This window comes from Colius striatus, chromosome 1 (assembly GCF_028858725.1).
Source record: "Colius striatus isolate bColStr4 chromosome 1, bColStr4.1.hap1, whole genome shotgun sequence".
Lineage (NCBI taxonomy): Eukaryota > Metazoa > Chordata > Aves > Coliiformes > Coliidae > Colius > Colius striatus.
In genome coordinates, this window is record NC_084759.1 from 130,927,241 (window position 1) to 130,951,391 (window position 24,151).

Below are 24,151 nucleotides of genomic sequence, written 5' to 3' on the forward strand. Positions count from 1 at the left end.
CTAATAATGCTGGTCAATTTTTACAAACCATCTTTTAAAAATACAAGGATTTCAGTGTGTCAGAAGTCAAGCAAAGGAGGCAGAGTCTAGCTTGGCTTAACAGGGAACTCTTCATGAAGCTCAAAGAGAAAAAGAAATCATACCACCTCTGGAAGCAAGGTCAAGATTCACAGGAATATTACAGAGTTGTGGTTCTCATATTCAGGGAGAAAACAAAAAAGGCCAAAGCTCATCTAGTTGAAACTGCCTAGTATTATGTTAGACAATGAATTTTTAAAGTATGCTCATAGCAGCAGGTCTATGGAAGATACTGGACTGATACTTATTGAAGATGGACACCTGACAAATAGGGATAAAAAAATGTTACCTCAGTCTTTAATATTAACGATAGACCTTGAGCTGCCTGGTTGCCTGAGCTGGAAGACCACAAGTGAGGAAACGATGACTTTCTGTGTGTGGACAATCTATTTGTCAAGGCCTATGTGTATCAGCTGACTGTCTATAAGTCTGTAGGGCCTTATGGCATTCATCCCAGAATGCTGAAGGAGTTAGCAGATGTTACAGCAGTACCTCTTTCAATCCTTTACCAAAGGTCTTGGGAGCTGAGTAGATCCCTACAGACTGAAAGCCAGATAGCATTATTTCAATTTACAATGAGAGTGAGAGAGGAGACCCGAGAAACTACAGATCTGTTAGTCTAACCTCAGTATTGGGAATAATTACAGGGGAGATCGTAACAAGATGCTACTGAAAGGCATTTAAAGGACAATGCAAACATCAGGCACAGTCAATATGGTTTCAAAAAGAGAATGTCCTGTCTGACTAATTTTATACGCTTCTAACAATGTTTTCCTGCCTAGTGGATGATGAGAAGGCAGTAGATGTTTTGGGTTTTTTTTTTTTTTTCCTGAATTTTATTAAAGTTTTTAGTAGTGTTCCTCACAGTATCTGTCTGGACAAGTTGTCCAACTGTGAGATGAACAGGTTATACAGCATGCTGGGTGAACAACTGGTTAAATGACAGGGATCAAAGAGTTGTGGTGAATGGACCTACAGCTGGCTGGTGACCAATCACCAGTGATGTTTAGCAGAGCTCAATTCTATGGCCAGTTCTTTTCAATATCTTCATCAGAGATATGGATGCAGGAGTTGAATTAATCATTAGCTAGTTTGCAACAAGTACAAATTGGAAGAAGAGCTTCTGGAGAGCAGCCCTAGAGGTACTGGTCTATATCAGACTCAATGTGAGTCATTCAAGCACCCGGGCAGCCGAGGGGGCAAACCACATACATCAAACATAGCATAAACGGCTGGTCCGAATTGGTGATTATCTGTTGTATTCAGTGTTGACGTGACCTCACTTTGAGTGCTGTGTGCAATTCTAGGTCCCACAATTCAGGTAAGGATGTGAAGGTCCTTGAATGTATTCAGAGGAGGGCAACAAAACTGGGGAAAGGGCTGGAAGGAATGTACTATGAAGAAGACATAAGCTCATGTTTGGTGAGATTGTCTGTGTTTCAGGAAAAAAACCTTTCATATCTCTGAGGAGCTCACTAGCATTTCACATAATTCTGAATCAGCAAAAGCTAAGTCCTTTCACTTAAAACTGCCACATAGTCTTGAGTCTGGCATCGTTGCTCCTAATGGTATGTGTTCATGTACTGTCAGACCATACTAGCAATTATTACTCAGGAGTAATTTATTCTGATGCAGTATACTTAAGAGCAGGTAAAAGCCCTTCCTGCTTTGTCTGCTTCCTCCATTCCCAGTTACAAAGTGAAAATGGTTACTGTGCATTTCCATCATCTCCTTTCAGGTCCTAATTTAGTTAATCAGAATGTCTCTTGTATTAAAAATTTTCCACTGAGTTTTCTTCTGGAAGTAGCTTGAGAAAGACATGAACTTCTAGGAATTGAAACATTTACGGATTTAGGTCCTTGCTGTTATACAGGAATATTTCTTCAGAGAAGGCACTAGTTTTAATTAGAGATTTAAACAAATGTGTATAGGAAATTTAATCTTTTTTTTTATTAACTGGATTTTCAGAAGTGACATGCTAATGTACAATATTTTATTTACTCAGATGTATGAAATCACAGAAGAAGGGGGAATACTCAAAAAGTTAAATGAAATATGGTGCAAGTTGACTGAACCTCTGCAACCCCAAGTGCCACAACAAGGAAGTATCAACATGAAAAACCTGTCTTACCCGTTTTCCAGAGAAAAAATATATTTGTGAGTACTTCAAATTATGATGAGCAATGAACAAAACTGTAACTTATCATTCCAATGTTGTTGTTTTTTTTTTCCTATCAGTATTTAAATCAGAATTCAGGAATTCACTGAATGTTTCTGGAAGTCCTAAGGAAATAGCCAAGTTGTCAGATTATTCATGGATAACTTTTTCAGTTATAAAAGCATATGTCTACATGAAAGTAAATGAGCATGCATTGGCATCAAGTCCAGTTTCAGTGGCTTAATAGAAATCTAAGTTGCAGAGGCTTTCTACCAGTGTTCTGCTGGATAAGGCACTGGAACAAATGTAACAAATAAAATATCTTAGTTTTGAGCTTGAACAGTAACAATCCTACCACCAAATTCCTGATTATTTGATTAAGGATATTGCTACCTGTTTTGGAAAAAAAAAAAAAGAAAGAGATAGTAGAAATATGTAATATTTTTTTCTCTTGACAGATTTATTATTATAATTAAAATTTGGCTAATAATATTCAGATAAAGACTCTTGACATCTGCCCTTTCACTCAAAATAATATTTCTGGTCTCAGTTTGACATTAAACACTGTTTTTTCCTCATAGGTGTCTCCTTGTATTTATATTTGATTAAAAAAAACCCCAGTAATAAATATAATGACACATCATATATTTGTCCTCTCTGACAACTATCGTTAATACTGAATACAAGTCAAATTGATTGAGGTGAACAAACTGGGAAGCTAATTTCACATATGATGATTTTAAGGTTTAAGGGAATACTTAATTCCAGTGGAATGGTTATTTGAAATAAAGTATAATGTTGACTGGTTAGTCACCTGGAAAAGGGTAATGAACATCTGCATTAGGCTAGTTGAAACCTAACAACATAACCTCAGAATGTTACAGTGTTGAGGGTATGTTATAAGGAAAAGATTAAAAGATAATACAATAGACAAGCTCTTCTTATCCAAAAGGCATTTTATGTTAGTTGATATTTTTGCATTTTTATGCCCACTATCATTGCAATCCTATACAACTCTGAATTACTAGGTCTTAAACAGTCTACTGTCTACTATGTCTACTATGCTGTACTATTTAATCTATATTTCCTTTAAACATCTGATTTGGTAATTGCTGTGGCTTCTAAATGAACTCTAAATCAGAATCTTGTGTTATCTTACTTATTACTGCCACATCTGAAATATAACTGAAGGGTTTTTTTCTCAATGTTTTAGGTATAACATTAAAGACAAAGATACATTTTTTGACAATGCTACCCGCAGCCGAATAGTAAGTAATCATAGACTTCTTGTGATGAATCGGATTTGTTTTAATAGTGAATCTGGTGACTACTTTGCTAATTTCATCTGCATTCCTCTGTTCCTGCAAAACACTAAGCAGTCATAAATATGTAAGAAATGCCCTTCTGAAACTGCTCTGTGAGGAGATGCTATGTAGGGAGAACTTGTACTCAGTTGTTATTAAATCCTTCTTCCAAATCTTTAACTAGATTTTATATTCCATAAAAGGATCTCCTCTACAATCCTATAGTAACTTTCTAGCTCCCATAGCCTTTGGTGAGAAACTTTGTATCGTGTTCCTGAGATCCTGCTAGGTCTCCACAATGTCAGTGAGGCAAGATTTCTTTTTACAAATGCAATGCCAATTCCTTTCTAACATGCTATGATTCACCTATACACACTTGGGTTGCATACATACAGCTTACTTACTGATCACTTTATGTGCACCTTAATGTTCCATTTCCAAATCCAAAAGCTAAATGTTTTCTTACAAAGTCAGATTTTGTTGTGATTTTCTTTACTGTAAAATTTTCATTCTACTTGAAGTCCTTATATTTCACAGAGTTTTATGAGGATTTGATGCAGTAGAGTTTATCCTACAAATCTCAGGCCACATAATCCATTACTAGGACTGATCATAGCGTTTTTGAATGGTAACCAGTGGCCTCAAGCCAGGCATTTATATATGGCCTCCATGGATGAGCAAGGATCTGCTGGGACAACTCAGGCAGAAAGCAGCCATCTATGAGAGGTGGAAACAGGGGCTGGCTTCTTGGGAAGAGTATAGGAACATTACCAGGGCATGCAGGGGTGCAACTAGGAGGGCTACAGCCCTTTTGAATTAAATTTAGCCAGGGATGTTAAGGACAGTAATGAGGCATTTTTCAAGTACATCAGCAGCAGAAGGATGGCCAGGGGGAATGTGTAGTGACTGCTAAACACAGAGGGTGCCCTGGTGACTGAGGATGCAGAGAAGGCCGAAGTACTGAATGCTTCTTTGCTTCAGTCTTTATGGGCATGGCTGGCCCTTGGGAAGCCCAGTCCAGCAAGGGTAATAGGATGGCCAGGACAGCAGAGGACTTGCCCTGGATGGAAGAGGAAGAGGTTAAATACTTGTTGGCCAAGCCTAAGGCTCATAAGTCAATGGGTCCTGATGGGATGCATCCTAGAGTGCTGAGGGAGCTGGCTGATGTGGTTGCTAAGCTGCTCTCCATCATTTTTGGACATCCATGGAGGAGAGGTGATATGCCTGAGGACTAAAGTAAGACCAATGTTGCTCCAGTCCTCAAAAAGAGCAAGAAGGAGAACCAGGAAAACTACAGGCTGGTCAGCCTCACCTCCATCCCTGGAAAGGTGATGGAACAACTGATCCTGAATGTTATCACTGAACATATGAAGGAAAAGATGGTTATTGGGGGAGTCAACATGGGTGAAATCCTGTTTGACCAAGCTGGCATAAGTTGATGGCTAGATGAGGGGAGAGCAGTAGATGTCATCTACCTTGACTCCAGCAAGGCTTTTGACATTGTCTCTCATAATATCCTCATCGGAAAACTCAGACAGTGTGGGTTGACTGAGTGAACAGTGAGGTGGATCAAGAGCTGGCTGAATGACTGAGCCCAGACGGTGGTGATCAATGGCACAGTTGGAGGCCTGTGGCCAGTAGAGTTCCTCAGGGATTGGTTGTGGGGCGAGTTTTGTTCAATATCTTCATCAATGACCTGGCTGAAGGGACAGAGTGTACCCTCAGCAAGTTGACTGATGACACCAAACTGGGAGGACTGGCTGATTCCCCAGAAGGCTGTGCTGCCATTCAGCAGGATGTTGACTGGCTTGAGAGTTTGGCAGAGAAGAACCTCATGAGGTTCAACAAGGACAAGTGCAGAGTCCTGCATCTGGGAAGGAACAACCCCATGCACCAGTACAGGCTGCAGAAGAGCAGCTCTGCAGAGAGAGACCTGGGAGTCCTGATAGATAATAAGCTAACCATGAGCCAGCAATGTGCCCTCGTGGCCAAGAAGGCCAATGGCATCCTGAGATGCATCGAGAAGAGTGTGGCCAGAAGGTCAAGGGAGGTTCTTCTCCCTCTCTACTCTGCACTGATGAGGCCTCATCTGGAGTCCTGTGTCCAGTTCTGGGCTCCTCAGCTCAAGAGGAAAAGGGAACTTCTGGAGAGAGTCCAGCTCAGGGCCACCAAGATGATCAGGGGACTGGAACATCTTTCCTATGAGGAAAAGCTGTGGGAACTGGGGCTGTTTAGTCTGGAGAAGAGGAGATTGAGGGGTGATCTTATTAATAGTTACAAATATCTAAATGGTGGCTATCAGGAGGTTGGGACATCCCTTTTTCTATTATATCTAGCAACAGGACAAGGGGTAATGGGATGAAGCTTGAACACAAAAAGTTCCACTTAAATATAAGAAAAAACTATTTCACTGTTCAGGTGAGGGAGCAGTGGAACAGGCTGCCCAGGCGGGTTTTGGAGTCTCCTTCCTTGGAGGTCTTTAAGACCCACCTGGACATGTTCCTATGTGACCTGATCTAGGTGAACCTGCTTCTGCAGGGGGATTGGACTAGATGATCTCTAAAGGTCCCTTCCAACTCCTACCATTCTATGATTCTATGATATGAGTGAAGAATATTTTTTGTTTGTTTTTTAAGAAAAAAAGTTTTATTGCTAGCTTGATGAAAATAATGCTAAAAGATGATTTGTGTTATGTCACTGTTCTTCTCCACAGGTACGTGAAATTTTGAAGCGCACTTCTACGAAAGCCAGAAATAACATGGGTAAGAAGGAGGGAAGATAATAATATATATTGTTTTGAAAAGAATTGTTTAGGTATAGAGTATAATTCTCACAGAGCACAAAAGTATGCTGGCATATCTTCACAAAAAATATATATTGAAACGAATGCTTTATCCAAGTAATAAAATCAGAATTTTTAGTCCATTATTTGGATAGGACATAGTAATGGCAACTTGCTTTTCATTTGTACAGGTGCAGGATCTGGCACATAACTCACATTTCATGAGTTATCATAAAATTAGATTTGATCATTCTGTGATCTGCTTTTGAAAATTCAGATGTCAACTACAATGTGTTGTATTATTTCTTCCAGGAGTAGATTTTTCATGCCATTTCAATAGAATAACACATCTTTCTTGGTTATTTTTATCACTCCAGCTTTAAAAATTGTGTCCATAAGCTGCATCATAAAATATATGACTCAACTGACTGTTTCAAAGATTCTGTGTTATACTTTTAGAGTAACCCTGAAATATTTGTAGTTTTGATTTTCTTGAGGTTCAGAAAATATACAGATGTATTTACTTTCTTTCATTTTTACGTTCTTTGTGATATCACAACACATATTTCCCCAGTGGAGAATTGATACTGCTCCTTGTCTGGCATGTTTTCTGGAAGTCCTTCTGTAGGCTTGACCACTTATGTGCAGATCACAATGTCCTAGGGTAATGTGCTTGCAAAGAATTAGTATACTGTAACAACAGTTTCCCACAAGGGTCTAGTGAAGCTTTGAACAGTGAAGCTTCAGTAAGAGATTATTTTGGTACAGCAACTGCAGTAGAAAATAGATTAATTTAGATTTCCCTGAAATGGCAATATATTTTTTCCAAATTATATTAAAAAAAACCCCAAAAAATGAGATATCTGCGCTTTTTCAACCAAAAATACTTGGCTTTGCCTAGTACAAACTTTTATATTTATGATTATTACATGGTTTCCTTTAAGAAAAAGAGATAACTAGCTGAAAAAATGTCAAGCATTCTTCATTTCTAACGAATGCTACCTTAATTTACTGGATTGTCTCAGCTGGCATTCAGAGAACTGTCCTGGTGATTGGGGAGGCCATGCTTTCTCTGGGAGCTGTGGAGCCTGTCCAAGAAAATTTCTTTGAGTGAAGTCTTTTAGAGACAAGGCAGTGTAAGGTATACTAAAAAAGAAGCCTGAAGTGAGAAAGCTTGAAAGAAGCAATCCACCCTACAGGAGACACAGTAGGAAGTGAAAGAGCATTTTATGAATGTTTTTTTGTTGGGTTTTTTTTTGCCTCTCACTGAAAGTTTTCACTACTTTAATAGCTTGTTCTGGTTTATGATATAATAAAAGCCATCATTAGAGATCAAAGCATTAGTAGTGATTTTTCAGGCTTTTTTTTAACTCTAAGACAAAAGTACAGGTTGATCGACTTCAAGTTCAGGTAAGATCAAGATCTCATTTGATATAAAGCAAATATTTTAACCTTCCTGTCCATTCCATCTTTCTGGCCCATAGCCAAAAGTTGAACATGCATCAGATTTTACTTACATTCGCTACTTGTTTTGATATTCTGAGATCTCCCCTAAAAGTCCTATGCTTTATATGTTGCTAAGGTATTCCCATCTCACCAGTCTTAGGACTTAAAACCACTCATAATTTAAAGTGTTTCTTTAAATACACTTGGTAGGTTCTGTTTTTTTATGATTCCATTGCTTATTTTGCATGAGAGGTAGGACAATGATATTGGAAGTACTTATAGCAGTTTTTGGTTTTCATGAACGTGTGCTTCAGAGTATAATAGAAGGGATTCTGGATGAGTTCTTGTGTGATCTATTCTAGGTGGTCCTGCTCTGGCAGGGGGATTGGACTAGATGATCTTTCAAGGTCGCTTCCAACCCTTAAGATTCTGTGAATCTGTGATATAAGAACACTTCAAACACATTTGCTCATCAAATTTTACATCTGTGTAAAGCTGAATCTGGTTCCACTTCTATGACATTATACAAGGAAGACATATTTTCTTCTAGCACTATTTTAAACTTTCCAAACATACAGTGGAAGACTTGACATTATAAAAACATGAGGATTTCCTGATTCTATTAATGTATGTAGAAGTGAGGGTATTTGGCTTTGTAACAAGGCAGACATAATGCCCATCTAACATCTCTAAGCAGAGGCTTTTCCTTGGATGTTTCAGAATGATCACTGTGCAATTTGACTGTTTGACTGTTTTTTTTTTTTTTCTATTTCTAAAGACAAGTTAGCTGTTTACTTTTTACTGAGCATTGAAAGCAAAGAGGTCTGGAATAAGCTACTATTCTTAGTTTTAATCATGATCCTACAGAATAATCTTATTCACCTGCAGAAACTGAAGATGGAATAGCTATAAGAGTCATAAGTCTTGAGGGTCAGAAGTAGTCTTGTGTATGCCTATAGGTGCTGTAGTTATTAGCTCAGGATTTTTTCTAGCACCTTTGGTCACTCTGATAGTGCCATGTCCCTTCATCTTAGGATCATAGAATCGCTATAGTTGGAAAAGAACTTTAAGATCATCGAGTCCAACCACTAACCTCACACTATCACTAAACTTAACCATATCTCTCAGCACCCCATCTATGCATCTTTTGAATGTCTCTAGGGATGGTGACACCACCACCTCCCTGGGTGGCCCATTCCAATGCTTAATAACCCTCTCAGTGAAAAAGTTCTTCCTAATGTCCAATCTAAACTTTCCACCTTTCACCAGACTTCCTGTTTGCAGGACTCAACGGTTCTGGTCCTGTTGCTTCTGGCTCTGAAGTATAATTATGGATTTGGTGAGCACAAATGGATCTAACTCATGCAAACAAACCAAAATTGTTTCAAAATCAGAAGAATGGCCTTATATAGTGATAGGAGGAAGGGTAGAAAACCCAGCAGTTGGTTCAGTGAAAACAAGATCTGATTCAATATTAGTCAACAGAGAGTGAAGATTTCTTCAATCACCAACTTCTGTGAAAGTGTGTTTTTTTTTTTTTTCCTTCTGTTTGGATGTGTCAATGCTGATCTATGGTTCTGATCACTGTAAAGCTTAAAGGACTTCCCAGACACTTTATTCTTCAGTTGCATGACTCTTTGCTATCAAGAAAATATTCAAAACACTCTTTGTACTGCACTAGTTCACTCAAAGAAAATAAGTCTTTCTGTGAAACATGTTTTCCATAGCCAAGTACTTCTAGGTTGGTATGTAATCATCTTGACATGACTTTTATTATTTTCAGTAATACGTCTCAGTGCGCTTTGTAATGTCATCACATGAAATCTGTAATAGTCCTCTCTGTTTAACTATGCCTAGCTATTGACCATCTTATTTTTTTTTTTCCTTTTAGGTATTGGCACATTAATAGCAAATAATGTTTATGATGCAGCATACCCACTTCATGATGTACGTATATATTAAAATATCATTCTCTGATAGTATCACTCAATAGTGAATATACATTGTTTATTGCCTGTGACAATGAAAATATACTCTGCGTGTGAGATTTTTATTGAATTTTATGTTTTTACATCAGTTACTGCATTATATGTATTTTCTTTCTTTAGGGTGAATATGAAGGCCAAAATGATGACATGAATGAAAGAAAGGTAAAATACATTTAAAAATTAATTTTGTATTAGATGTAACATGATACATGTCAATTAATGTCCTAAATGAAATTGTAAAGCATTAGTCAGTGTACAATCAAGTAAAGTTTTTTACAAATACATCTAATTTTGCATTACTTTATTTCTGGACATAAAAAAATTTCACAAGACTTTTTTTAAAGTCTTCTTATGAAGTATTTCATTGAATTTAATATTTACACCTTGAAATGCTTCAAATTTCCCTTCACATGCATAAACAAAATTTTTCAATGTCAGGAATCAAAAGTTGTTAAATAAATTATATGATTATTTTCTTTCTGCAGCCGGATGGTACTGTAGATCAACGGTTACTAGGTTAAAAAATAGTTGTATTTTTCATTTGACTGTTCATTCAATCGAATTACATGCAATTTCTACAAATATGCTTCCAATTATTTTGTAAATAAAAAGTTTCAAGCTATCAAAACACTTTTGAAAATATGTCACCCATTGTTTGCACAAGAGAAATGGATGCATAATAAAAGACTGCCTGAACTCGGTATTTTTAACACATATGCTCACTATTAGAAATGAGAATGCCTGTTTAATTGCTGTAATACATTAAGATCCATTCCATGTTCTCTAAAGTTTGTGGATTTTTTTTTCCTAGATATGCAAGCACTAAGATAGGAAATGAAAAGGGAAAATTGTGGGTAAAGAAAGGGGGAAGGGAAGAATTGTGAAAAAGATAGTATTTGGATGCCTAAAATACTTACTCTACTAGAAACTAAATTGTATATGTACTTGGTGACTTGTATATTATTTCAGAAATGTCTGTAGCTCTGTGGTATTATACGTTGGTATGTGCCATTTGTTACTTTAAATAAGAAAATTTGGCAAAACACAATGTATTTCTCAAGAGTGTAATTGCCACACATGATGATTATTTGAGCATTTGAAGTGAAGTTTCAATTCATAGGCCATATAACTAAATTAATTTTCTCCAATGCTGGGTTAGTAAACATTTGAAAACATCATCTTTGTAGTTTTTGGTAAACAGTGTTAGCCTTCAGCCACTAGATGTCTTCATGTACCATATACAATTTAATTTAGTAAGCAAAAGAGACAATGTTGGAAAACAGACTATAAAGAAAGAACCTTGTATATTTATGTCTGTGAATTTGAACTTTTTGTTCATGAAGAAATTTTCTATTCTGCTCTGGAAGAATTTTCTCTAAGTTACAATAGTGATGCAGTAATGGACTCAGAAAGTCAACAAGCATAATTTACTGACTGATAACGTTAACAAAATTTTTAGAGAAGAAAGAAAAGGAAATATTAGTCAATCAAGGCAGATTATATATTGTGGAATAGGGAAGAGGAAGGCCTAAGTGAACTAGTGTCTGGAAAAATATTCACCCCACTTGTTGAATTTTGTGCTGCCTTCTTTTTATTCTGCCTATTAGACTCAGTTATGAAGTGTTAAGTATTAAAAACATAAAAGTTCCTTTCCAGAAATACTTCATTGATTATTCACATATGTCTCTGCTGCCTAGCCATTTAATCTGCTGTAGTATTTCTATGCATAACATCATCTGTTTTCTGTCTGAATCTAATAGTCTCAGTGTTTAATTTCCTGAAAGGCCCTGATCAGGTTTAAAGGAAAGTGGGCATTTTTTAGCTTCTTTTTTTTTTTTTTTCTCTGCCCCTTTTATTGTGCCCATTTTAACTTATCTGTATCTTCCATTCCAATTGTCTGTTGTATATGCCAAAAAAAAATGATGAACTGAGCTTCTCTGGGGTACTTACATCAAGAAATTAACATAAATAATTAAGGTTTATGAACTGGTTCATAATATAAAAGATTAATCCTTACTAATCCTCTTCAGGATTTTCTTGGAGAAAATGCACAGTAAAATAATCTTTTTGCCACATCCTATGAGATTTAGAAACCAATAGTCAATGAAACCCACTGTTTTCCTGGGACTGTTGATTGGAGCAAAAGAATTTCCATTTTAGTGTGATTTCTGCTCTAGAAAAAAACACAAAAAACAAAAAACAAACCCACAACAACTGTATTTAAGAAAGATATTGCACAGCAGTATGATAAAAACTTACTATGAGTATAAACACTGACTTGGTCTTTTTTAAGCTTCTAGCCCACTGGCAACTTGTAATTCATCACTGCTAGCAGTGTGTTTGACATTGAGAAATATATGAAGGATTTTGTTCCTTATCTGGGAGATACACGACAACACTGCAAGAATATTTGAAGCACATTGGAAAGTGATATTATGAACTTACAGAAAATACTGCATTTAAATGAAGCTGATAAAATACAATAAAATATATTACAAGTCTTTTCCTAGAATTCCTTTCAATTTAACAAATATAATAAAAAAATATACATTCCAGTTTCCAGATTTAAGCTTAATCTTGAAAAATTGCAGTGCTGATACTGTAGTTTACTGTGGGCAACATAAATGAATGGAAAATATTAATGCCATAAACTCACCTACAGTGTTATGGCTTTTGGAATCAGAATAACCAGTGTGATTCTATAGTCTGACATAATGTCATAGCAACCTGTTCCCAAACTTACTGCAACTTTAGAAAGAGCTTTCTTTCTGAACTTTGAATTCCATTCTGTAGCTACGTTCACAATAGATTTCGAGTCGTTGAAAGAATTTAATAACTCTAATGTTCTTGTTCTGTATATCTCAGTGAATTCATTTATTAGAATGATTTTTTATGAAAATATTTAAAATGGTAGGTAATGCTTTGGGAAGTGCTAAAAGGTGATTTTTAAGAAATAACTACAAGCATTCATATGACAATATCAATATGGTAGCCAGGGCTCTTCAACTCTTGTTGGAGCCAATGAAAATAAAATGAAATCTCATCACTTCTTTCCACAAGTGCAAAGCATTTTGCAAGACTGTGCTCTGTAAGAGCAATATTCTAAAAACCCAGACTCTTCACTCTTGAATCTCATTATTGAGTTCCCAACTACTTCAGCAATGTAGGTTTATTCCTTCATCTTTGAACAGAAAATGCTTTATGTTGTATCTATAATGAGGATGCAATGGCATAGCTCTATTCACTTCAATGTTTTCAAGCCAGTTTCTGTATTCTGAACCATACCACTTTTTCAGAACATGTTTGCAGGATTTGGGTCTTAATTGCTCACTTGATATTTATTTAGTTCTTCCACATAGCATCTGCGACAGGAGAGGCATTCAAGATTCCAAAATATTAATTCAACAATTACTCTACTGCACATTAACTGCAATTTCCATGAAACAGGTAAGGGACAGTCAGTGCTCACAGCAAGGGAGGAACTAGAATATGAGGGCATCTCTGGGAGCCAGCACATATTCCACACAGAAGCTCATTCTCAAAACACAGTTTCATCACTATTCCAATTTTACTAAGAATAATGTGCTGCTTTATTCTAAAGTACCTGACCCCACCTCTCAAATGCCACTCTGGACCCTCTCTACCTCTTTTTTGAACAGTGAAGAGGCTTGACAATTGTCTTTTTGGATGATACAGATTTATAGTCCATAAATAATGATATGGTTAATTTGTTTTCATTTCTCATCATATTCTGGTTATTTGTTTATTTTTTTTTATGCACTCTGTACTTCATGCTGACATTTCTCCTGAGCTTCCTTTGCTCTTCACATAATTCTGGAAAGCTTTTTTTTTTTCCAACAATCTTTCTGGATTATTAATGTTTATACATAGTTATAAAATGTACTGCTATCAAAGTAACTCTTACCGAATTGTTGCTTGATAATTTCAATCTAGCACCTGACTTTAGTTTCAGATTACTGTGAGATCTTCCACATCATATTTATTGGTTTCTTTTACAGCCTCTCAAAAGAGTGTCACAGGTTTCCTTTTCCTTCTTGATAGTTCAACGAAGTTGTATCACATTGATCACAGCAATGAAAAAGGGAATGAGGAAGACTATCCTCAGTCCGTTGCCCATTGAAATTGAGTATATTGTGGTTAAGGTACCACAGGTCTTGAAATGTTTCCCTTTTAACCCTGACTCTGTTCCACAAGACTTCAGCATTTGTTATTTTTCTTTTTGAGCCCTTCTATTTAACATCAGTATCTATTAAATGTAGAGGAGAGGGCATAGGTATGTGGAAAGTTGTGTATACACCATTCTTGCATTGCTAGTTTGGTTGGAGTCTTCTATAACTGTCTGGAAAAAAACATATTTGGAAGCTTGTATTGAAGCATGGGAAACTGCTTTTTATAGTATATATATTTTTAACTCTTAGAAGATATTCATAAAAACAGATGGGAGCAGTTGTGTCAAGCTAATTTTCTGTTGTTTATTTTTATTTATTTATTTAGTTGCTGTATCGAGAATGGGCAAGATATGGAGTGTTTTACAAATTTCAGCCTATTGACCTCATAAGGTAATATGGTCTTGCAGAAAACATTAAGGAACCTGTTTCTTGCTGATGCAGATTAATTAAATTCCAGTTACTTTAGCAAATGAAATCTTGTATTGATTAGAGTATTGAAAATAATGCTCTCACTACTTTTCTGTAGCTGATGATAGTTTACTGCGACAAAAGTACACTAAACAATAATGTACCTTTGTTTTCATATAGAACTTACCCTTTGAAGAATGTCATACTTCAGATTTTTTTCTAAATGCACTCATTCTTTCAAAAAAGAGGATATTTTGTAATAGAATAGGTAAACTCAGAACAAAATTACAACATCTTGTACATTAGAAAATATTACAAATGTTACCTTAAATCATGACTGGCTAGAGGAATTATCAAGTTTTCCCAAATCCAACAACTCAACTGAATTGAAAATAGAGGTACATCTGCTTACACTCTATCTTCATTTGTATTTTGCTGTGTCCATTATAGTGTTTCACTACACTGATATGATTTCATAGAAATTATGTGGTTTAAATTTCTGTGAGAAAGAAAAGAAGAATGAGACATGTGTAATTCATTCTCTGTTCTCAGAGATGATTTTTCTTGCTTTTATCTTCCATACTTTGCTTGACTGCAAGTTTGACTGTTACCACTAAAATAAATGTGGTTTTTATTCTCTTGGATATGTTAGAGCTTTAAGATATATATACCTGGAGAATTACCACCCTTTTCTTCCTGCAAGTGAAAAACCAGTCTGCACTTCTGTACCCTGGGATGAATTTGAGCCCAGTCGCAATGTGGATGCTTATTCCTTTGGCAAACATGAGTCACATTTTGATTTTGATAATTTACTGTGATCCTTCCTTATGTTGATTAGATGATATTATTCTTCTCTTTTTTTTTTTTTTTTTTTTCTGGTTATGAGAGCACTGTGTAACTTCACAAGTTTATATTTAGGCTTTGATGGAAGGAAGCAGAAGCACTTATTATGTCTTACATACAAAGTCCGTTCTAGTTGATATTTTCAAATATAACTCTGTTGAAGTATGTTGTTTACATAATATTCACATCCTCAAATTAATTTAACTTTTTAGTGTATTTTTTTTTAATACGACTTGTAGCAGAGTATATCTTTCTAATCCTGTTTCACCTGAATCCTGTTTCAGTATGCAAATTGACATTAACTCTTGTCATGGTTTTGCCCAGCCAGTAATGAAGCACCAAGACAGTCTCTTGCTTGGTGCCCCTATTCACCCCCATCCTCCTTAGGATGGCAGAGGCCCCAGCAAAATGGGAGGAAAAAGATAAGCAATATTTGTGGATTGAGACAAGGGCAGGGAGGGCTCGCTGCCAATTACTGTTCCGGGCAAAACAGACTCCAGTACTTGACTTAGAGAGGAAAGTAGGAAAGTTTATTCTACTAGAAACAGAACAGAACAAAAAACGAGTAGTATTATGAGAAAATTACAACCAGTACTTTAAGATCTCCCTCCTCCATCCCTCCTTTCTTCCCAGGCCCAGCTCACTGCTCCCAGTATCTCTACCTCCTCCCCCCTCAATGGCTCAGGAGGCTAGGAAATGGGGGATGTGGTCAATCTCTCACAGATGGGCTCTGCCGCTTCTGTCTTCTCAGATGAGGATGACTCCTGGTATTCTTCCTCTGCTTCAAGACAGAGTCCCTCCCACAGGACACAGTCCTTAAAGTTCTCTGGTGTGGGTTGTTCCCAGCAGCTGTGACTTCTGCCAATACAGGGTCCCTCACACAGGACACAGTCCTTAGTGAATATCTCTGGTGTGGATTCTTCGTCACGGTTGCAATTTCTGCAGATACAGGGTCCCTCCCAAGGGGCACAGCCTCTTCTGGGCATAATTTTAATGAGCTGCTTTGTCGTGGGTTCCTCTCCACAGTTACAGCTTCTATGAATATTGGATCTCTCCCTCAGGACACAGCCTCCTGCAACCACAGTTTTAATGAAGAGAATCACTGCCCCTGGATTGGAGTCTATAATGAAGTGATTGGGTCCCTTCCACAGGACACGGCCTACTCCGGCCATAGTCACTGTCCCTGGCTCAGGGTTATTAGCAAAAGGAGTCACTGCCTCTGATATGGGGTCATTGTCAAAATAAGTCTCTACCACTGATGCGGGGTCTTTAGCAAAATGCAAACAAATCTCAGCTTCACCAGTCCTCTTCTTAGAAAGCAGGGGAGTCTGCTCCAGCACACCACTTCCTCTCTTTCATCACTGACCTTGGAGTCTGCATGGTTCTTTCTCACACTTATCCCACTCCTTGCACCACCACCAGCTGGAAAATAAGAAAAGACAGAAGTGAGGAGAAACAGGAAGAACCATGCTCTTCCAACTTCGTCTTAAAAAGTGATTCGTGGAGGCATATACTGGCTCAGCCCCACAAGTGGGTCTGGCTCAGAGCTGGGGAGAGTTTCGAGCAACTACTTACAGGAGCCATCTTTACAGTTCCTTTCCCCTTTACCAGAAAAGATTATCATGTCATAGAATCATAGAATCATAGAATGGTAGGGGTTGGAAGGGACCTTTAGAGATCACGTAGTCCAACCCCCCTGCAGAAGCAGGTCCACCTAGATCAGGTGGCATAGGAACATGTCCAGGCGGGTCTTGAAGATCGCCAAGGAAGGAGACTCCAAAACCCCCCTGGGCAGCCTGTTCCACTGCTCCCTCACCTGAACAGTGAAATAGTTTTTTCTTATCTTTAAGTGGTACTTTTTGTGTTCCAGCTTCATCCCATTACCACTTGTCCTGTTACTATCTACAATAGAAAAAAGGGATGTCCCAACCTCCTGACACCCAATATTTAGATATTTATAAATGTTAATAAGTTCACCCCTCAATCTCCTCTTCTCCAGACTAAACAGCCCCAGTTCCCACAGCCTTTCCTCGTATGATGTTCCACACCCCTGATCCACCCCTGTTCCACCCCTGGTGGCCCTGCACTGGACTCTCTCCAGCAGTTCCCTGTTCCTCTTGAGTTGAGGAGCCCAGAACTGGACACAGGACTCCAGATGAGGCCTCACCAGTGTAGAGTAGAGGGGGAGCAGAACCTCCTTTGACCTGCTGGCCACACTCTTCTTGATGCATCCCAGGATGCCATTGGCCTTCTTGGCCATGAGGGCACATTGCTGGCTCATATTTAGCTTATTATCAATCAGGACTCCCAGGTCTCTCTCTGCAGAGCTGCTCTTCAGCAGTTTGACCCCCAGCCTGTACTGGTGCATGGGGATTGTTCCTTCCCAGATGCAGGACTCTGCACTTGACCTTATTGAACCTCATGAGATTCTTCTCTGCCCAACTCTCAAGCCGGTCAAGATCCCACTGAATGGCAGCACAGCCTTCTGGGGAGGTTTGTCATGTCAAACCATGACAATTCTTTAAATGAAGTGCCTATGCTGGAAGACTAGATATAGCACTGTATAATTACTATAAATCATTGTTAGTGCCTCAGTACCTTTCTTCTGGTCAGACAGTTGTTACCAGTTTCCAAGTGATTGTACATCAAAACTAGGAACTATGTATTTGTTATGCTCAGTCTTGGTACAGACCAGGGAATACCGACCACAGATTCTCCGAGGTCTTGTAGAATCATAGCATCATTGGAATTAAGATCATCAAGTCCAACCACTAACTTAGTGCCAAGTCCACTGCTAAACTATATCCCTCAGTGTCCCACTGTAGGTGGGAAGACATTTCTTCTCTCCAGAATAAGTTTTCCTTGATACAGCTTGCAGCCATTATCTCTTGTCTTTTAGCAGTGGATCTCTAATGAGTTAGAGCAAGTCCAGAAAATATACAGTAAGTATAAGAAATACAATAGAATTTCAGGTTGAATGCAACTTTTATCAGTTAGGAGCTCTAAATGACCAATGAAGCAACTATGCTAAGATTACTGATATCACAAAGAAATGAGAGATAAAAAAGCTCATCTAATTCCCAGAAAAAAATGACAAGTTATCTCTTAATCAATATCTTGAAACCCCTGCAGATGTGAATCCATATATGAACTGAAATTCCAAATAGAGAACCATCAGCAGAGAGGAAAGATCCCCTTTTATTATCCTGTTATTAATACAAGACTGTAGAGCAGTCAAGCACAACTGCCTGAATTTTAATTGTGGTGGAGCTTATTTTAATATTAGTGCTTCTAAAAGGTCCCAGCTCATGAGCTTCTTCTAACCTGTCTCATTTTTCAAGTTTGAATTCCTATTTCGTATTGCTAGGACTTCACCTAACTTTGTAAGAACTAACAGGCTACATTATCTATGGCATGATTACTTTCAAAGCTCCAAGTGCCTATGTCTTGATGTAAAGACTAAAACTGGGAAGATGGGGTCATTGTAAAGATTAAGACAATATATACAGTAACTCTTTTTGCAGGAGTAGGTGGAAAAGTGTGTTAACCAAAATATTATTTATAGTGTATAGCACGTAAATCAAAACCTGGGAGTTTGTGTTACTCAAGCTGTCTGCCTAATATATTTCCTCCTTCCTGTTTTTTACTGTGTTTTTCTTTGGTATGGAAAATTGTTTCAACTTTGTGTGTAATGAATTCTGACCCTTCACTGCAATGTGCCTGCGTTGAACCTGCTCTTGACCGAACAGTCACCAGTTCCCCCCATTCCTGTATTTGAACACTGTTTTCCTAAAGCACAGCAGCCTGTGACTTTCTCTTCCTGGAAGTTTTAAAAGTAGTGACAGACCTGTGATGTTTCAAAGTTTGATTTTCTTGGCTCTGGATACTGTTGCCTTGACTTTCAGTGTCTTGGGGGCTGTGTAGTGCAGTGTTCAATGTAAGCAATCAGTCCCCAAATGTGTATTACTGGTTTGCCTTTTTACTCTTTTTTTCTTTCATCAATCACCACAAAAAACAAAAGTGGGTATATCTGTTTATGCTACTTAGGACAGATTAGTTTTAAAGGAGCTGTTGATCCTCAAAGCTCAGATTATCCTTTGCAATTTAATTCTTCTGCTTCCCTGTCACTTTTCTGTTACTGTTGATTAACCAAACCAAACATCTGATCTTTATTTTTTATGCAATGTAACCACTTTGGCAGAACATAACCTTGTAATATGTGATTATCTTGCAAGATTTGGACAGCCTGCTCTAATGCTTTCCTCAGAGCTAAACCTAATCAGTCCAGACTAAAAATTTATGAGAGCCGTATATACAGTGTCTCACTTCGTGATGGACTAACTGAGACAGTCAGTCAGTCTTGGACTTCCCAGATTTGCAACAAATACCTGTATCTTTTCTGAAAACCAGGTTTCAAAGAAGGGAACTCTTTCTGCACTCATATAAAGCCAGTAGTGAGAGTAGTGAGTTCCCTTCACATATTCCCTCTTCATTGCTCAAATGACTATCAACAGCTTCCATAAGGCTGCAGAGAGAAAAGCAAGCTCCAACATGGTAGATGTGCAGGGTAACACTCAGTTCCTAATGCCTGGAGAACAGTTATGTTGCTAACTTTTCTCTCTATTGAGGCAACTGCTAGATCAGATGATAATTTACCACCTTTTGAGTAATTCATCACTTACAGTGAGGAGTCTGTACACTATTACAGTGAGGAGCTTTTCTCTGACAGTTTTATTCCTCAACAGAAATGCCTTTTCAGCAGAGTTCAAGTATGTTTCAGATTTACCAACTGATTCTTTTATTTTAGAGCCCCCTTTCTTCACTGTCTACCAGTGTAGTGCTCCTCATATTCCAGGGTTTCCTTTCTCTTTGAGGCATGAGGGACCTTGCTTTCTTTTTGGAGATTAGTGATTAGCATGTTTAGTGTTGTACTTTTCCCCTTAGTTTCATGAAAACAGTAGCATTCCTCTGAGATGACACTGATTCGTGGAACCATAAAGAATGTCCCCTTATGCTAGGTGATTAATGACAGCAAAAAACAGAATTTTTCTCTGTCTTTAGTAGGCATATTCTCAACATTCATAAAAATGCTGAGGCCATATGCAAGGAATTGGTTATTAGAAAAAAGAGGAACCAGCATTAAGCCTGGGAAAGTGCAGCAATTGAGCAAATATAGCATTAAGTAGAAAAATGCCCATGAGCACTACTAATAACTTTGGCAGTGGTCCATCTAGCTCCTTTCCAAATCTCTGCTGAGAACATGCCTGAGGCAGTAATCTGCCCTTATCTTTTCACTATAACCCTTCTGCACTTTAAGACCAACATCTTTTTATAGTTCCAAAGAACTATACAGCAAAGATTTATTCCCAACATGGGGTACATTCAACTTAAAGTCCATCATTATTAAAGCAGTAGGTATGGTGGGAAGTGCAATGCTAGCATCCACACCACCTTGATGTTGTCCTCAGTACCAGTTTTTACAGCAGAGAACTTCCTGGAGGGAGTCAAAAGCAGATGGGACCCTGAAGCAGAGTCCTAGTTGTTGAGAAAAGAATACTTTTGGGGGTTGGACTAGATGATCTTTTGAGGTCCATTACAACCCTTAAGTTTCTTTGATTCTGTGATTCTCCATCATTACCATCCCTCTCCCTTTACAGTGTCTATGTGATCTCATTACCCCTCACACACCCAGTTTATTTATAAGTGGGCTTTTGCGTCACATCATATGTTCATTAAATGACCTGCAGATTAGGTGCTTGCTACTAGGACAGCATTTCATATCTGCAGTTGTAGGGAATTTCCCCTTCACCCTGGGAACTTCTCATCACAGGACTCACATGAGTACTCTGTCCTGTGTTTACTGCAAAGCAGAGAGTTTTTGCTCATGGTGCATAAATCACAGAAGAATTTGTATGGAATTATTCTTCTAGATTGAAGGCCTGTGACTGGAGTGAGATGATTTACTTACAGCTCTGCATTTAATAGGCTTTGCCAATCCTGTAGGAAGTGGTTCTCTAGCTGTTTTGGCAAGAGCTTGGTCTTATTTATCGGTGCTTGTTTGAGAGATGGAATTTCAAACCAGTAGGTTTGTATTGCAGTGGTGAGGAAAACCAGACCTCTGCTTTCTGATAAACATAATTCCCAGGCTTCAGGTCACTGTCTGAGCACTAAGATCCTCATTACCATCCATATTTCTGACTCTTTTGATAGGATTTTCAAAAGCTAGATCCAGCAAAGGATGTGCACATCTACATCAGTACTTACATAGTTCTCTGGTCAAAATAGTCTTAGCTCTCGGCTTTTCTGACATGTGAATGGTGTCAGTTCATTAATCATCCCTGTGACCCTTCACTGTACTATCTGGTATGTCCCTATTTCTCTTGTACTGAATACAGTACAGTACTTCCACTGTGGTCTCCCCAGTGCTGACCAGAGGGGAAGGATTACCTCCCTTGACCTGCTGGCAATAATTTGTCAAAAGCAGCCGAGTATACCATTCACTTTCTTTACAGCACCTTGCTCTCTCAGGTTTGAGCTGGTGTGCACCAAGACCCCCAGTTTTTTTCTGCCAAGCTGTTTTCCAATTAGGTGGATGCCAGAAAACAACTGGTGCAGGGGACAGCTCTTCCTTAGGTGCAGAACTTTGACTTTCTCCTTGTTGAACTTCATGATGTGCTTGTATCATAGAATCAGAGAATGGTAGATGTGGGAAGGGAACTTTAGAGATCATCTAGTCCAACCCCCCTAGCAAAGCAGATCCACCTCGATCAGGTCACACAGGAACTCATCCAGGTGGATTTTGAAGACTTCCAGAGAAGGAGACTGCACAACCTCCCTGGGCAGCCTGTGCCAGGGCTCCCTCACCCTCATAGTAAAATAGTTTTTTCTTATGTTTCAAAAGAACAGTATTCCAACTTCATCCCATTACCCCTTGTCCTGTCAATAGATACAATAGAAAACAGGGATACCCCAACCTCCTGGCATCTATAATTTATATACTTACAATATAAATATTAATGAGATTCCGCCCTCAGTCTCCTCTTATCCAGAATAAAAAACCTGCAGCCTTTTCTCATCAGGAAGAAGTTTCAGTCCCCTCATCATCCTGATGGACCTGCATTGGACTCTCTCCAGAAGTTCTCTGTCCCATTTGAGCCCAGAACTGGACATAGGACTCTCGATGAGGCGTCATCAGGGCAGAGCAGAAGGAGAAGAGAATGTCCCTTGACCTATTGACCACATTCTTCTTGATGCACCCTGGGATGCCATTTGCATTCTTAGTTATCAGGGCACATTGCTGGCTCGTGTTCAGTTTATTATCAACCAGGACCCACAGACTCTGCAGAGCTGCTCTCCAGCAGGTCAATATGCAGCCTGTACTAAATATGATCCAGGACTCTGCACTTGTCCTTGTTGAACCTCATGAGGTTCCTCTGTGCCCAACTCTCAAGTCGGTCAAGATCCTGCTGAACGGCAGCACAGCCTTCTGGGGAATCAGCCAGTCCTCCCAGTTTGGTGTCATCAGTGAACTTGCTGAGGGGACACTCTGCCCCCTCAGCCAGGTCATTGATGAAGATGTTGAACAAGACTGGCCCCAGAACCGATCCCTGTGGAACTCTACTGGCCACAGGCCTCCAACTCGATTCTGTGCCATGAATCACCACCCTCTGGGCTCTGTCATTCAGCCAGCTCTTGATCCACCTCACTGTCCACTGATCCAAGACACACTGCCTGAGCTTTCTGATGAGGATGTTATGGGAGACAGTGTGAAAAGCCTTGCTGAAGTCAAGGTAGATGACATCCACTGCTCTCCCCTCATCTAGCCAGCCGGTTATGCACTCATAGAAGGCTATCAGGTTGGTCAAACAGGGTTTCCCCTTGGTGAAGCCATGTTGACTCCCTCGATAACCATCTTTCCTTCATATGTTCATATAACATTCAGGATGAGTTTTTCCATCACCTTTCCAGGGATGGAGGTGAGGCTGACCATCCTGTAGTTTTCCTGGTTCTCCTTGCTCTTTTTGAGGACTGGAGCGACATTGGTCTTACTTCAGTCCTCAGGCATATCACCTGTCCTCCATGGATGTCCAAAAATGATGGAGAGCAGCTTAGCAACCAAATCAGCCAGCTCCCTCAGCGCTCTAGGATACGTCCCATCAGGACCCATTGACTTATGAGTGTTAAGCTTGGCCAACAAGTCTTTGACCGCCTCCTCTCCCACCAAGGGCAAGTCCTCTGTTGTCAGACTGTTGCTGGACTGGACTTCCCAAGGGCCAGCCTTTGCCATAAAGACTGAAGCAAAGAAGGCATTCAGTAGTTCTGCATCCTCGGTCACCAGAGCACCCTCTGTTTTCAGCAGCGGGCCTACATTCCCCCTAGTCATTTTGCTGATGATGTACCTGAAAAACACCTTCTTGTTTTCCTTTACTTTCCTGTCCATATTTAATTCTAAAAGGGCTTTAACCTTCCTGGTTGCACCCCTGCATTTACAAAGGCCATGCACACATCACAAAATGCTCTGTAGGACCACTGAAGCTTTGTATTTTCCCAAAACAGAGAGGAGGATGTAGTGCTTCTGTAGGGATGGTTGGGCTTCTGACTAACCAGCATTGTGTGGCTTGCTTATACAATTGGCAGGTAGTTAGACGTAATTTCCATCTGTTTCATCCCATATCTACTTATTATGCTTCTATTATTCTTTCTATTACTATAAGTAAACAAAAGCATTTTTGTCAGTTTATAATATACCACCACAAACTATGCCCTTCCAATTGTATTCTAATAGATTCTTGGAATGGAAGCAACAAGGTTTGTCAAATTTATGAAGCTCTATGAATGACATTTTTAACTTCTTTCAGGGGTAAGGTTTCATCTTTTTCTCTTTTAATTGTAGTTAGTACACAAGTTCTGTGATTTTTATTCTCGGTATTTTCCCCAGGATTTTGAATACATTA

At 38.7% G+C, this 24,151-nt stretch overlaps 1 protein-coding gene across 1 annotated transcript in view; it reads left to right on the top strand.

Moving 5' to 3' along the window:
- Positions 1-24,151, top strand: part of ANO2 (anoctamin 2) — a 185,868-nt gene that overhangs the window by 38,714 nt on the left and 123,003 nt on the right. Inside the window, exons 5-10 of the mRNA XM_062007412.1 lie at positions 2,084-2,235; positions 3,450-3,504; positions 6,254-6,302; positions 9,660-9,715; positions 9,877-9,918; positions 14,272-14,336. Of these exons, the coding sequence (XP_061863396.1) occupies positions 2,084-2,235; positions 3,450-3,504; positions 6,254-6,302; positions 9,660-9,715; positions 9,877-9,918; positions 14,272-14,336 (419 nt within the window). The remainder of the gene's footprint in view (positions 1-2,083; positions 2,236-3,449; positions 3,505-6,253; positions 6,303-9,659; positions 9,716-9,876; positions 9,919-14,271; positions 14,337-24,151) is intronic.